Raw genomic sequence first — 14,926 nt, 5'->3', positions numbered from 1 at the left:
CGACAATGCCAAAAAAGACCCTGCAACTGCTTTCCTCCTGCGGGCGGTTTTCACTTCCAACGGAGTGGGTGGGCTCACGGCCGAATGACGTACGATCACATGTACTGCAACGATATGTTTCCACTGAGGACGAGTAACAACCACTTTTGGAAGGCGGTAAATCGTGGCAGAATCGCCCTTTCTCATGACGGAGCATTTTGGGAAAGCTGAGCTTCGGCCACAACCTCATAGCTTTGCGTTCCGTACAAACAGCCACGCCAAGACACCCACAGCCATGGCACACCCACGAGCTGCAGCGCCAATGCTGCGCCGTGCATGCCGGCTCCGGCAGAGCGCCTCGAAGCTCAACTTCACAACGGCAACGGCCGAAGCACATCAGCTTCCGAGCTGTCAACGGCTGGTCCGGAGAGCTTCAAGGGTCTCAACAGCAACAGCTGCCCAATGCTCACGGCACCATTCGACGACTTCCACATCCACAGCGTCTTCTGCGTCGTCCGCATCAGAGCCTCCCTTCTCGTCCGTCAGCCCCGAGGAGGTCGCACACTTCAATGCCCTCGCCTCCTCGTGGTGGGACCCGTTTGGCCCGTCGCGTCTGCTGCACCAGATGAACCCTCTCCGCCACGACTTCATTCGGGCGTGCATCCGCGACGCAGCCTTCTTCTCACCCGCCACCACCTCCGCCCAGCCCATGGACGACCTCCTGCCCCGCACGTTTCTCGACATTGGCTGCGGCGGCGGCATCTTTGCGGAGAGCGCCGCCCGCCTGCCCACGACCACCTCTGTCACCGCCATTGACCCGTCCGCCGAGGTGCTCGCCGTCGCCCGGGCCCATGCCCGCCGCGACCCCGTCGTGTTTGAGCGGCTGCAGTACCGGCAGATGTCGGTGGAGGACCTGGCGGCCGCCGAGGCCGCCAGCCAGCCCCTGTACGACATCGTCACGCTGTTTGAGGTCCTCGAGCACGTCGCCACCGACCCGGGAGCGTTCCTCGACCGCTGCGGCCGCCTCCTCAAGCCGGGCGGCTGGCTCGTCTTGAGCACCATGGCGCGCACCTGGACGAGCTGGCTGACGACGGTCGTCGCCGCCGAGGACGTGCTGGGCATTGTGCCGCGCGGCACGCACGACTGGAACAAGTACATCAATGCAGACGAGCTCGAGGCTTTTTTTGCCCCGGGCGCCCCGGCGTACGCGACGGCCACATGGCAGAATGCCCGGTTCCAGGGCGTTGCATATGTACCTGGTCTGGGCTGGAAGGTCGTCCCTGGCGGCGAGAAGCTGGGCAACTACTTCTTTGCCATTCAAAAGGCCGATACGTCCGGGTGATCCCCAAGTCGTTTCTCGTGGAGGAGAGCTAAATTCGATACCACGACTTGTTTTTGCAAGATAATGTTTTCAAGTAAACTTCCGCAGTGTATACTATATTAGTGGTTATAGATATGATAAGATTGTGCACAAAAGGCTAAAAAGCTACAGAGTAAAGACCTACAAACAACAGCAAAGTCGAGACGGGGCTGTTTCGAGGCAGTCTACAGCAGCCTCACAGAGCCCAAGTGAAAAGTATGTATCCATACATACACAGACAAAACCAAATATCCAAATGAACAAACTCTAAACAGCACGAATCAGTTCGGAAATAAGAGCTGCAGTGACCAAATCGCAAAGTTAGATGGAAAGACCAACGGGACAGAAAAGAGTCCAAAACGAACCAGTAATCAAACCAATGACGAAAATCAAACCACACCGGGCGGCCTTCGTTCGAGAATATAAATTATACCAAAGCAAGAGAGAGTCAAAGTCAGTAAAGAGCCACTAGTCAATACCAAGTGACGACAGGCAATTTCGAGGCACGGCACGGCACAATGTGGGAGAATCGTGAATCGGCGCTAGCCGTTGTTCGAAAGGAAAAAAGGAATCCAAAAAACCAACACAAACAGAAAAGAGAATGCCCATCAACACTTTACCACCTGCGGCTCACATGTCTCATCGGTTCAGTGGGTGGAGCAGTCAAACAAGATGGTAACCGGGGTATCCCGACTCATGGCAGGATGTAGACGTTGCCACCGATGTTGGCCCAGGCTCTTGATGAGTCGAAGGGGCCTCGGATAGGCCCTCGCGCGCAGAGTACGCCGAATCGTACGGCCGCATAAAATCCATTGTACCTGGAAAAGCGCTTGGGTGGTATGAAGAGCTGTGATCCTGCCGCTGCAGACACGGCTGGACAATAATTTCAGGGAGCGATACTGGTGACAGTGGCAGGGTTCTTGGCACCGGATGCTGTTCGAATATGGCCTTTGCAGCGCTCGGCGACGGTGGCTGGCCCTGAGAGTGCGGCGGCGAGGAGACTAGATGGTACCGCCGGGTCTCATACGGCGGTGCAGCAGTCACAGACACATGCTCCGAGGCAGCCAAGGCCCGCGGCTTTCCGTCCAGTTCGCGGCACTTGTGGTTCACGCCCCAAAACTGCCTTGCCGGATGCTGATACTCCGGGGGCAGGTCGCCCAAAGGCAACGAAGGGCTGTCAAGACCCTTGGTTGGTGGACGCGGGTCATGATGGGCCTGAGAATTGGTCCAGGCATTGGAAGAACCAAGAGCTGTCCGGCACCGGTACGGCAGTTTGTAGTTGTTCTGCTCGTCTTGCTGCTTCTTGGCACCATTCGAACTCTGCCACGGCACCGCCGGCTTCATGGTTGTGCCGGTATCAGAAGTCGGCAAAAAAAGAAAAGAAGACGGCGACTCTCTGCCCACGGCGGCTTGCGGCGCACTGCTTTGACCTGCAGGGTTCGAAACGGATCCGTCATTGTAAAAGCCTGGGTTTGGAGTCGGCGCCGAGTATGGCGATGCCATATCCGAATAGGAAGATGGCACAGTCTGCAGGATGCTGATTCCGTCTTGGCGCTCCATATGTGCGTGGATGGACCGGGGAGTTCCCTGTGATAAAGGAGAGTAGGCGATGGTTGGTGACGACGAAGGTCGTGCCCCTTCACGGGGCTCTGAACATCGCCCACTGCGAGACACTGGCCGTTCCTTGCGGTTGTATTTTTTAATGCCCCATTTGCGGAATTGGTCACGGTACGCCCGCTGTCTGAAGGCAAAGAGGCAAAGATATGTCAGTAAGCGTCTTTCCCAGTGTTTAACATACAATATTGCAAGGAGTGTGGAAACATACGACGCGTGAAACCCGTGATTAGTGGCCATGAGAACCATGACTTGGTTGAGCGGGTACTTGTTGGCCTGGTAGTATCCCAGTATCGTCTTCCTGTTGTCCGCCCAGGCTTTTGTCATTGTATAGCAGAGATGCGGTGTTTGGCAAAATAGAGAAGAAGTGTGGCGAATAGGTGGACAAGGCGACGCGAAGATGTTTTGAGCAGTGGACAGCAGCAAGTGCAGAGTAACAGGTGAGGAAGGAGGGACAGCTGGGAGGCTTTCAAGGAGGAAGGAGCAGACGGCAGGGAAAAAGGGAAGGAACAAGGCTAGGTACGTCAATGTCTGGGAAGGAAAGCGCGATGGAGAACGACCTGAAGAGACTGAAGAGACTGAAGAGACTGAAGAAAGTCTCGGGAACAGAAAACTCAAGGGCGAGAAAACAAAGGATGCGAGGAGTCTATATAGACAAAAGAAGACGACGGCCATCCAGCGTGCAGAAGAGATGGCATGCACGAACCACAGACGCCATGCAAGATTTTCTGATGTAGAATGTGCAAGCCAGGTCAAAAGGCCCAGAGGTACCTTCCTCCACCTTGGGCAGTCGACGTACCTGCTACCCACGGCTGCTCCTTCCGTCTTAGACGCCCTCGCTCCCTCGCGGCTTCCTCGACACTTCAATGCGTGTCTTGCTCTGTGCCCCCTTCCTCCCCATTTTCTATCCCATTTCTCTTACCCTCTTTTCTCAGGCCAGCGACAACGACAATGACAACACATCCACGACAACAACAACATAATTCTCCATTTTGTGCATTGCGGTGGACTGCCACAATACGCGCACACCACTAACCACCTTAATGCTTCGTCAACCTTGACAATGACGCCTTGCAGCAAACAATGCACCAGTCACCAGAGCCATGCTCTTCCTCGTCGGTGCGACTGATCGAGGACAAGGCAAACGCGGAGTACACAATTTGTGCACATGGTGGCCCCTCAGAGCACGCTGGGTCAGGGACGAAACTGCTATTTTCTGGCGGTGCGGCCCAGTGCGGCCCTTTGGCGGTCTGCGGCCTGGGGATTCGGTGCCTTTCTGGACGCCTGTCGTGAATATGACCAGCCAACAGCAGCACGCGGTTTCAGCCTCATCGGTTCGACACTTCGCGCGGGGCGCCTGCGGGTCGGGACACACCCTCAAAGACAGACGCCCGGCCTTGCCCCTGTTCCCTCTGCCCTTCTTGCGGAAGATAAGGCAACCAATGGCATCATGGCAGCAGCGCATACAAATGGTTGCGCGGATGAGGTCCACCGCCTTTTTCTTATTTCGGTGTTGGCTCGCGTACTGAAAGGAAACGACAAAAGTCAGAGGGAAGAAAAAGACGAAGAAGGAGAAGAAGAAAGAATTCAAATGAAGGTGCAGACCGATTCTCCTCGTTGCCATGAGCCGGCTGGCAATTGTCCACCTTCCACTACCCGAAACCAGTTGGTGTTGGCGTGTGAATATGAAAGATGGAGACGATCGCTTCTGCGCCCACCCAGCCTTCTCTAGGTGGACACCCCTGAGGCAGGACGACAATTTCCAGGAATGGGGACAACATATATCTGCCTTGCGACGTTTTGGCCGTCGTTGTCAAGGCCCGGACAAGAACGATTGTTATTGGTGCACACACCTGGCCTGAGGCGACAGGGCCACGAAGACGGCCAAACAGGACGCCTTTTTTCGCCCTGTTTTATCGAAACAATGTTTCTTTCCTGACACAATACATTCGTCTTACCAAATTATTTTCGTCCGCGGTTTCTGTTCTTTCCACTACGAAGCTCGTTTTTGTACACACCCTCACGCACGATGGCGTTGTGCTGGCCGTTGTGGCCGAAAATCTGTTTCGGGCCCCATCTTGCATTCACGGCGTCGACGCCTGCTTACTGCCATGTTTACTTGGCCAAACTGGAACGCACGGAAAAACGAAAAAGGCGTTTACCATCCCCTGCTCACCCTCTTCCCTGACGGGGGAAAAGTATCAAAAAAGGAAGAAAGAAAAAAAGAAGAAAAATACGACGACCCAAATCTGAGTGGAAGGGTTTCGGTTTCCATTTTCAGCTATCGTCTCTGCCTCGACCTCGCTTCGTCGCTGCCGCCTCTTTCTCTTTTCAGTTTGGTTCCCGCTCGGGGACCACCAACAAACCGTGGAGAGCAACCAAGAAAAAGAAAAGAAACCAGTAAATGCCTTTCAGCTTTCCGAAAGAATAAGAAGAGGCCCGACGAAGGGAAGAGGTATTTGTCGGGGACACCACCGACAGTTTGACCGACAAGGCTACGATTTGCGTTCATGCTTTGTACTCGCAAGTATGGCCTATGATATCAGCCAATGGGCCGCGCGTATGACAGACAGGGTAGGCGCCCACGCACATGCGTCGATGAAAGACCCAATGGGATCCGAACCGCAGGCAGACTGGGCTCAGCATTCCCCTGCGCAGCTGCCAGTTCGTCTGGCCATGTTGTACCCCCTTCCCTCCTAGCCGAAGGGAGGCACGGGAGGAGGTCTCGAGCTATAAGCGTAGTCGGATCTACTTTGCTCGTCAAAGGTTATCTGACATTCGATTGAGGTAGATTGCCGCTGAATGAAGTGTACTGGATGGTCTTGTCTGCTCTGCAAATGGACAGAAAGATGGTGTAGCCACCACTTGAACAATTCATTTTTATTTATCTTTTATTGCTGTTTCCCATCGTCGTTTAAGTTCCCTAAATTATGTACGTCGCATTTTTGACACATCGAGCTGACTGGGTTGCAGTGCCTGTGTACAATCACGACATAGAGTATCCATCGAAGGCGAACACGACAACATTATGCAGGCCGTCTTTGTGCCTTCTCAAGCCGATGCCGGCCCATGATTTTCATATCTTTCGCTGATGGCAGAGACGAGGAAGCGGAGATGTTGAAAAGAGCAGATTTGCACAGCGACGATGAAAATTAAAACAATATCACGGTCTCTCTTTTGATGCCAAAAGTTATAGACGTGGCAGAGTCACAAAAAAGAGGCGTCTGTAAAGAGGCGTCTGTAAAGAGACGTCTGTATTTCAAAATGGCGGTGAAAAAATAAAGCACAAGAGGCTCAGCAAACCAAATAAAAAGGGATCGAAAATGATGTGGCCTATCAAAGAGCCCTGTGGTATTCTGGCCTTGTCATCTCGAACCAAGTGAGATAATCATTACGAAAAAGCACATTGAAAGTATTAGAACGGTGAACCAGAAATTTCGGTTCAACTCTCAGCATCGTAAACATGTGGAATTGCTGCTTTTTTTCCCTATGTTCCTTTCTTTTCTTTGTGTAGATCCACTAACGTCCCATAACATTCCAGCGCCTAGCGGCAAGGCTGAAGATGTCTAGCAAGGATTGGCCCAAGACGACCTGCTCCAAATAGATTAGACAATACTCGGTGCGTGGGGGAGAAATATAAAGCTGTTGGCACTGGCCAAGCAAATTCAGCCACAACAAAAAGAGTAAAATGATACCAGAAGGGCCCGGTTGAAGACAAGGGTGGTTGAGGTGGTAGTCGTAGATTATAAATGGTGGTGTGCGGGAAGGACGACAAGACAAGGCTGCGTAGGAAACCCTGTGAATTGGACGAGCACTATTCCCTGTGCAAGATGCAAAACACGGCAGCATCCAAGTATTAGTCAAAATCCAATTTCATATTATAATATTAAGCGGTAATATAAAATAGCGAGACGTATTCCAAGAAAGAAAGGGAAATCAGTAACAAGAAAAAAAGTCCATAGCAGGCATAACAAAACGTAGTATTAAAAAACATGGTCAACGCACAACGATAAGGGGATATGGGCCTCCACTCCGACTGTGCCTCACCATCCCACGTCCTCTCTTCCTAGGCTACCTACGACAGCCTCGTTTTTCTCTCTTCTTTGTCTCCTTTTTCGTCTAGGCGAGGGCCTCTTTGCCTCCTCTGCCCATGCAGAATTGCAGTCTTGGCCGATGTCGTTACCCTGGCCAACATGGGCCCGGGACTGTCCGATGCGGCATACATGTCGTCCCCATCGCGTTGCAAATCTAGAGACTTTCCTTCACTTTGGGCTCGCCCCGTTTTAGGAACGGGGCGAGAGATGGCAGGGTCAGGAGCAAGGTGGCGTTGCACTTTCACCGCGACCACACATCTGGCGACAGATAGTCCTCCAACTCCTCGGCGGAAAGCGGGGATACAGTGGCATGAGGCGACGAGTAAGACGAAGGGGTCTCCTAAGCCAGCGTCTTGGTCTTTGCTGGTGCCACGCCCGCCTCAGCAGCCTTGGTCGAGGGCGCGGCTGTTGCTGTCGATGTGACGCCCGCCTCCTGCGCCTCGTGGGCCACGTCAGCAGTCTTTGTGTCTGGCGAGAAGCCGACGGCGGTGCTCGTGCCGGCTGTCACTGGAGAGGTGATGACGGGCGATGCCAGTGCAGGCGAGGTGGGACCGGGTGAAGGCGACGGCGAGACGCCAGCGATGTTGGACGCCGGCGACTTGGACAAGGCCGCCGTGGGCGAAGCAGGTGACGCGAGCTCGTTGGCCTTGGCGCTACCCGCCGGCGACGCAGCAATGGGCGAGATCGGAGACGCGGCGGATTCGGCGTGGCTGGCGTGTGCGGAACCGGCGACATCGAGGATGATGTAGTACCATTTCTCCGCGTCCGCCGGGCTGTGGGCCTTGAACTGCAGCTCCGAGGTACCGGCCAGACGGCTGCCCATGGACTTGCTGCGATCCTTGCCCTTGATGGTGAACTTGTCGCCGTTGGGCGAGCCGATGATGGCGTCGGGCAGGTAGATACTCATTTCGGGGACGGGGTCCTTGCGGACATTGTCAGAGTCCTTGAACTCGTGCAGGAAGCGCGAAGGGCTGACCACATAGTAGCCGGTGCTGGTGCCGAAGCTGAGCTTGTTGCGGCTCTTGCGCTCGAGGCTGCCCTCGATGACGGCATGGGTGCTCTGATGGTCCTGGTTGGGGAAGGAGATGGACTCGACGGTGCGGGCCGGCTCGTTGCGGTCGATGAGGATATCACTGAAGCGCTGGTTGAAGCTCTTCCACTCCATGTCGAGAGGAACACGCTGGATGGCGCCCAGCATGTCGCCATAGAGAGAGCTGACGCGGTTCGCCTGGCCGCCGGCGAACATGTTGAAGGCCTCCATGGCCTGCTGCAGGACCTCGATGACATGGGCCTCGAACGTCTCAAAGTTGGTCTGGACGGAAATGAGGTCGTTGCGGTGGTTGTTCTCCTCGACAACCTGTTTGTTCAGGCGGTGGAGAACACCACGCTGGACGACGTAGGGGTCCTGGGTGGCATCCATCTTGCCGCCGGTGGCCTCGAAGGAGGCCGTCTGTTGGCCCAGCAGCTCGATATGCTTCTGGGTGTTTTGACGGGCTTTCTCGACCTCCTTGGCGCCCTTCTGTGCGCCCTGGGCCAGCTCCTTGGCCTTGGCCTTGATCTCCTTGTGCAGGCGCTCGAGCATGGGTAGGACGGAACCCTTGATGTTCTTCTCGGTCTCGAGGTTGGTGTTGATTAGGGCCTGCGTGTTGGCACGCATATTGTCGAAGAAGCCGTTGATGCCGCCGAGTTGAGAGTCGAAGTGCTGGCCTTCACGCAGGGGCTTCGAGATGGTCTTGAGGACCTTCTCGTATTGGCCCGCCGATTCCTTGTGCAGCTTCTCGACGGCTCCGATATAATCCTCGAGGTTGCCGCAGATGTGCTTCCATGCCTGGATGCGCTCAGCCAGCAGACCGGCTGTCTGAAAGGAGTTTGTCAGTGTCTTGGGTCCCCAATGTCCGGATGCACCGCAATTTGGAATAGACGCGAATGAAAAGGAGCGCTTACGCTGGTCGGGTCGGCATCGGGAACAGCCTCGTCGCCGGCGCTGGTGACGGACGTAAGGCCAGTGCCCTGGCGAATGGGCAGGTCCTGCTTGACGGACGTCATGGCGGTCTAAGGCGTGATGTAGGGTGAGGGGAAAACAAAGAGAAAAGGGTGACACAAATCGGCACGGGTGTCTGCAGAGAGTCAAGATGAAACCCGACGTCTTGCTGTGTTGACGAGGATGTTAGTTAATGAAACTAAACAGCCTCAATAAAAAATCAGGAAAAAAAGGCACAGTAACTGCACGAGAAGAGGAAAGACAAAGGTCGGACGAAAGCCAAGGAGACGGGTAATCGACGGATAGCCCAAGCTCCTGTTCGCTAGAGCGGGGTCCCTCAGAGTCCCAACAATGCCGGGCGGTTTAATGAGACGACGTGTGCGACGGGGCCATTGAGAGTGGGTTCATTTTATTTTACCCCTCTGAAATAGCTGCTGCTGAACGAACGAGCGATCCGAAAGACGTCACAGCCCCAAGTGCCCGATAAAAGCCAAGCCAGGACCCCCTGAAAAGAGACGCTGACTGCCGCGCGAATGCGACGGCAAGGATTCCGGAGCACCGACCTGTGTGGGCCTGGCCTGCCTGGTCTGGGCACATTCTCGACGATTTGGCATGGTAGACATGGCGAATGGCGAAATGGTCGAGATGGTCGCAAAGATGATCGAGATTGAGAGTCACGCAAATGTTGGCAGAAAAAAACACGCTTGCTGGGAAATGTGCTGGACCCTTTGAATCAACTTACAGTACTGGGAGAAGCCGCCTAGGGCCAGGTAAAGCCGCCGATCCAGGGACAAGAGGCGAAGAAGAGAAGAATGGACAAAGACAAGCGTCTTTGGTCAGGGAAAAAGCGTTAAAAGTGAAGCCAAAAGTGACGGTTCTTAGTAAAGCTAAGAACTAAGAAACAACAAAAGAAATAGGGGAAACGATTCAGGGGGAAATGAGGGGGGAAGCGGCCAGTAAAAGGAAAATAAGAAAGGAAAGGACGATCCAAAAAAAAAAGAGAAACCACCCGTGTCTATATAGGAAACCGCGATCGACGCAACAAAACAAAAATGATGCGATGCTAATCAGGGTAAAGAGAAGACCATTGTAAAATGGGCAAGAGCAGCAACGAGCAACTCCCCAATCTAGGTGGTGGGCCTGGGCCCCATTGATTGCAGAAAGTTGTCTATTCGTCGCAGAAGGCACATTCTCAATCTGGCAAGCGCGACCTGTTGCACCACTTCGTAGCTTCCGATGTGATGCTGTGATGGAGGGGCCGCATGCGAAAAAGAAAGACAGATAGCATTTATGACGTCAACTTGTGGAGCGCGACTGAAAAAAAAAGGACGGGACAAAAAGGGCAGGAACATTGGCTCCTGCAACCACTGAGACCGCTTAATATCCATTCCTTCCTTCCCTGCTTCTGGGCCTCTCTAATGGCCCGATGACGGGAAGACCGATCGGATGGTACAAATGCCGGTTCTGGTTTGGATGCATAACACTGTGAATTTTGCGCATGGGAAATATGACGACGGACAAAGAGCTATGAGGAACGACAAAATCATATAATGGCAAAAAAAACCAAGCACCCCGAAAACAAACATCAAAATAATGGCGTATCCTGCGACATACATGTCCTGGCGCTCGTCTTCATTCGACCATCTTAGTCATTTAGAGCTGTGGTTGTTGACATAGATCGCGATGCCGAAAAGCACGCCGAAAGGATTCTGTATCACTCGACGACAGAGCCAACGCACCTGCCATCCGAACTGCGAGACTAGTTAGGCAGCACAAAACATGCCTCTCGGCTTCTTCTAATGTCCTCTACGTCACACGCACACGGTTGCTGTCGTGGCTGTCTTCGAGGCCTCTTGCAACCCACAACATGCATCCACTAGCCCGAGTCGGGATGGGCCCGGTCTAGATGGCAACGGCCAATCTTTTGCCCATCTGGGCCAGCGAAAGAAGGCGCAGCAGCAGTAGAGGGGCAGTAAAACCAGTTAGGAGGTGATTCTCTGTGGATCGCCAGACAAGAGAGGGAAGGTTCAAAATTGACGATAGAAGAAAGGGTCTAACCGATCGTCGAGTGCTTGCCGTCGGATCATGGATATCCGTGCCCATTGGATCTAGCTGAGTTGGTCTGGACATCGCCACTTTTCTGGTCTTCCTTATCTGTAGCAAGCACACCTCGACGGACGTTGGGCCGTCACGAGTTTTACGATGTTTGCTGTCTGCATAGCATGCGTCCTCACAGGGTCGCCGAAAACAAGAAATTGTTGTTTAAAATATTCATGTAGAATTTGACAAAGGGTATAGTATATACTAGAATAGATAAAGAGAAGGGAGAACAAACAGAAGCAAACGTAGCGTGGGTGCCGTGCCCCAACATGAAAAAAAGAGAAGAAAAAAAAAGAAAAACGCCCGCAAGAATGACAATGAACAGTAATATGCCGCCCCAGGATATCCCAAAAGTCTAGATTGCAAAGGAAAATGACGAGAGATGAGACGGGAAGAAAGAAACAAAAAAATGAAACATCGCTGAACGCCCAACAAATCCGTTTCCCAGTTCGTGTTTTAAAATTCAAGTCGTAAACCCGCGGCTCTTGTGTCACATGTCTCGAGCGGCGAGGAAAGTATATTGTGTCGTCTGTGCAGTACCAATTGCATCGTCTTCGTCACACGCAGTTTCTCTAGGTGGCAACCCGGCCGCGTGCCTGCAATAGCTGCAGCCAGCCGCGCTCGTCAGAATCACCGCTCGGTGACTGGCTGTGCCGGGTGTGGAGAAACGACACACTGCCAGACAAAGGCCGGCGACGGCCCGACGACCCCGTGCCTGAGCCAGCGCCGGGGCCCGAACCAGGGGAGGTCGACATCTGCTCTGGATGGTAGCCGGCGGTTCGGCTGCGCTGATGCAGGCGCGGTGGGCGTGCAATGGTAATACCGTCTCCGTTGTCGCTGGCGCCGCTGTTGTGGTCGTTGCTGCTGGCGCGACTGGCGGGTGCGCCCGTCACGTCGTCGAATGCACCTGCAGACTCTTGCGGTGCCTCCGCAATGAGCGACAGAGGCTCACTGGTCAGTCCCGAGCTGAGAGCAAGCCCGCTGGCGCTGTTGTTGTTGCTGGTACTGCTGCTGCCGTTGTTGTTGCTGCTGCTTGGCAAGTTGGCCGGCAGAGACGCTGTCGACGCTGTCGACAAAGTGCGCGGCACGGCAGGTCGCGACGCGGCGGTGCGGTAGTCGGGCAGCTCGGCGTCGCCGCCGACAGTGATCTTGTTCACGCGCGAGGTCTTGATGGCCGTGGCGTACGACGGCACCTTGTTGAGCTCCTGCAGGTCGGCAAAGTCAATATGCTCGGGGCCGCTGGGCTCACTCTGCTCGCTGTTGTTGCCCGTGCTGTGCCGCGACTCGCCGCTGTTGCGCCGCGACGCGGCCTCGGACTGCGGGTGGCTGTGGTTGCCACTAGCCGTGCCGCTGGTGGGGGCGCTGCTGTGGCCATTGGTGCCGTTGGCGAGGCCGCCGAGGTCGGCCGCATAGGAGTGTGATCGCTGCATGAAAGCGTGAGGCAGGTGCATGGGCGTGAAGGGCGTGGTCATGTCCGAGGACGAGCCGGGTGGCGTGAGGATGGAAGAGCTGTTGTTGCGGCGGAAGGCAACTTCGCGGGCCGAAACGTCCTGCAGGCGCGAGGTGAGTGCGGCTGGGTGGACGGGGATGCTGGGGTTGTGCATGGACGCCAGGTTCTCGCTGGAACCAGCGCGCGACATCCCGTACATGGGGCTCTGTATAGCCGACATGGGCGCGGGGGTCTGCAGGTTGTGGACGTCCACCTCGTCGTAGAGCTGGTCCAGAATGTGCTCACCGTACCCGGGAGGTGCAATGGTGCTGAGGTTGGTGGCGTTGGTGGTGGCCGAGCCGGTCGGGGCGGTCAGGTTGCCCTGCTCGTCGAGCGGGATGTTAGGCGAGATGAAGATGGTGAGAGGGAGCGTGGCGCGCAGCTCCGAGACGTGGCCGTCCGGGTTCTTGAGGGCCACAACCATCTTGAGCTTATGGCGCACCTTGATGCCATGAACGTTGACGTCCTGGATGCACCGTCCCAGCTTGCGGGGCAGGTCAAGCGAGGTGTTGACGACCCAGCCTTCCTGGCCGGTGTCCTCGATCATGTCCTGCCAGTGCTCGTCTCGGTTGACGCCGACCGTCCAGCTTTGCACCAGCTTCTCGTTCTTGAACTCGCGCGTGTGGGCGTGGTAGCTGCTGCTGCTGCCGGACGGCGGTGTGGCCACAAACTCGTGGATCTCCACGAGCCGGACGGTGATGTCGCCGAGCTCGAGGCCCTTGAGAAGCGGCGTGAAGCGACACTCGAGCGGGATGTGGCTGCCAAAGACAACGGCCTTTTGTGGTACGACGATGGAGTACTCGACCTTGTTCGGCCAGATGTTCTCGACGCTCATGGCGTGCAAGAACTCGAGAGCGGACGACTCGAGCGTGCGGACGATGCGGACGTGCTTGTAGGTGTGCAGGTCGTAGGCGAGCTTGCCGCGGACAATGGTGGCCTTGAGCTTGTAGGTGATGCTGGCCTCGTGCAGGCCCTCGACGCTCTCGCAGGTGTCGCCGGGCAGCATGAGCTCAAAGGGAAACTCATGGTTGCCTTTTTCGAGGACGGTGGTCTTGCCGGGGGTGCCCTTGAAGGACGGCCATTGGTGGGTCAGGATGTTGCTTGTGCGGTCGATCTTGGAGGAGGTGAGGCCGGAGGGCGTGACTTTGGGGTCGCTCCAGACGAGGCGCTGGGTGCCGGTTAAGCGCAAGTGGATGTCGTCGATCTTGAAGGAGGTCGGGACGCAGATGGCGAGGACGCCCTTGAGCAGCTGGCCGCCGGCCTCATGCTCGTTGCCTCGGAACACGATGAAGTCATTTTCGAGGCTGCAAGTTGTTAGTCAGAATTCCACGCAACAAGGCTGGTTGGCTGCTGGTATTGGAGGCTTTTGCAGGCATTTGCTCACCGAATGTCAAACAGCGTCAGTGCATGGCGTCCTGTCACAGCCGTAAACGGATTGAAGGGCATTGCTCCAGAGGATGCGGTCTTCCCTGGAAAATGCCTGGGCAGTTGGAGACGCTGCCCAAAAAGAAGAAAGTTGGAAGAGAGTGGAAAAGCCGTCAGACAGCGAAAACGAGCGGATCGAACGAGCAAAAACGTCGAGGAGTTAGAATTGGCTCGAAAACAGTCCAGTGCACCGAGGGCTTTCTCGTATAAATAAGATACAGGGGTCGGCCAGTTTTCGGAGAAGGCGATCGAAAAGCCGTCAAGCGACTAGGGCGTCAAGTGATTCGCTACAAGAACCGTTGGCCGCTATAAGTGACGTGCGGCTGTTGGGCCTGCGTAATGTATTTTGGTGCATTCGTTCCTGGGGACACACCAAAGCGTTGTTGTATTACACACACGTCTTTGACAGGCGATGACTGTTTGGCGGCGGACTTTGATTGGAAATAAAGGGCCCTGAAGACGCTTTTACAGACGGCGTGGGAACGAGCAGCGGGCGGTGCTGGGTGTGTGTATCGGAGGCGAAAAGGTCGAAAGGGCCAAGAGGGCGCGGTTGGTTCCCGAGGAGGCGAGTTTTGGCGGTACCGACAGAGCGTGATGCAAGTTGTGCAACGTTGATGTAGGATGCAGAAAAATAGATTGCTGAAAGGGGACCGAAGGGACGTTTTGTTTCAAAACGCTCCGCAGGGAGACAGAGGTACTAATAATACTCTGAGAAGGAAAGAACTTCAGAGTCGGTTGTTGGGAGGGCGGTCGCAGGGCAGGTGCGGGTCAATGCACATGCCAGATCGGGACAGCGACGGTCTTAGATTGAGGTTGTAGCAGGAACGAGGCAGGGAGGCAAGGGGAGGGCAACGTGATGATTGTTCTGCCCCGGTGTGGGAAGG

At 55.2% G+C, this 14,926-nt stretch overlaps 5 protein-coding genes across 5 annotated transcripts; 2 read left to right on the top strand and 3 right to left on the bottom strand.

Annotated features, from left to right (window-relative positions):
* Positions 1-184: 184 nt before the first annotated feature.
* SPSK_05377 (hexaprenyldihydroxybenzoate methyltransferase) lies at positions 185-1,321 on the top strand (the record flags this gene model as incomplete). Its single annotated transcript, XM_016732125.1, has 1 exon — positions 185-1,321. The coding sequence occupies one exon, from the start codon at positions 185-187 to the stop codon at positions 1,319-1,321; it is 1,137 nt and encodes a 378-aa protein (XP_016583621.1).
* A 681-nt stretch (positions 1,322-2,002) lies between these two features.
* On the bottom strand, positions 2,003-3,280 carry SPSK_05322 (uncharacterized protein; the record flags this gene model as incomplete). Its single annotated transcript, XM_016732071.1, has 2 exons — positions 2,003-3,080; positions 3,165-3,280. The coding sequence occupies 2 exons, from the start codon at positions 3,278-3,280 to the stop codon at positions 2,003-2,005; spliced, it is 1,194 nt and encodes a 397-aa protein (XP_016583620.1).
* Positions 3,281-4,121: 841 nt separating this feature from the next.
* SPSK_05605 (uncharacterized protein) lies at positions 4,122-4,685 on the top strand (the record flags this gene model as incomplete). Its single annotated transcript, XM_016732348.1, has 1 exon — positions 4,122-4,685. One exon carries the CDS (start codon positions 4,122-4,124, stop codon positions 4,683-4,685), a length of 564 nt encoding a protein of 187 aa, XP_016583619.1.
* Positions 4,686-7,387: 2,702 nt separating this feature from the next.
* On the bottom strand, positions 7,388-9,093 carry SPSK_05166 (PH domain protein; the record flags this gene model as incomplete). Its single annotated transcript, XM_016731916.1, has 2 exons — positions 7,388-8,905; positions 8,992-9,093. 2 exons carry the CDS (start codon positions 9,091-9,093, stop codon positions 7,388-7,390), a joined length of 1,620 nt encoding a protein of 539 aa, XP_016583618.1.
* Positions 9,094-11,700: 2,607 nt separating this feature from the next.
* On the bottom strand, positions 11,701-14,063 carry SPSK_04998 (carbon catabolite repression protein CreD; the record flags this gene model as incomplete). Its single annotated transcript, XM_016731755.1, has 2 exons — positions 11,701-13,921; positions 14,002-14,063. 2 exons carry the CDS (start codon positions 14,061-14,063, stop codon positions 11,701-11,703), a joined length of 2,283 nt encoding a protein of 760 aa, XP_016583617.1.
* Positions 14,064-14,926: the final 863 nt, after the last annotated feature.

The sequence above is a fragment of the Sporothrix schenckii genome (assembly GCF_000961545.1).
Source record: "Sporothrix schenckii 1099-18 chromosome Unknown Cont49, whole genome shotgun sequence".
NCBI lineage: Eukaryota > Fungi > Ascomycota > Sordariomycetes > Ophiostomatales > Ophiostomataceae > Sporothrix > Sporothrix schenckii.
This window is presented reverse-complemented; position numbering and strand designations above follow the sequence as displayed.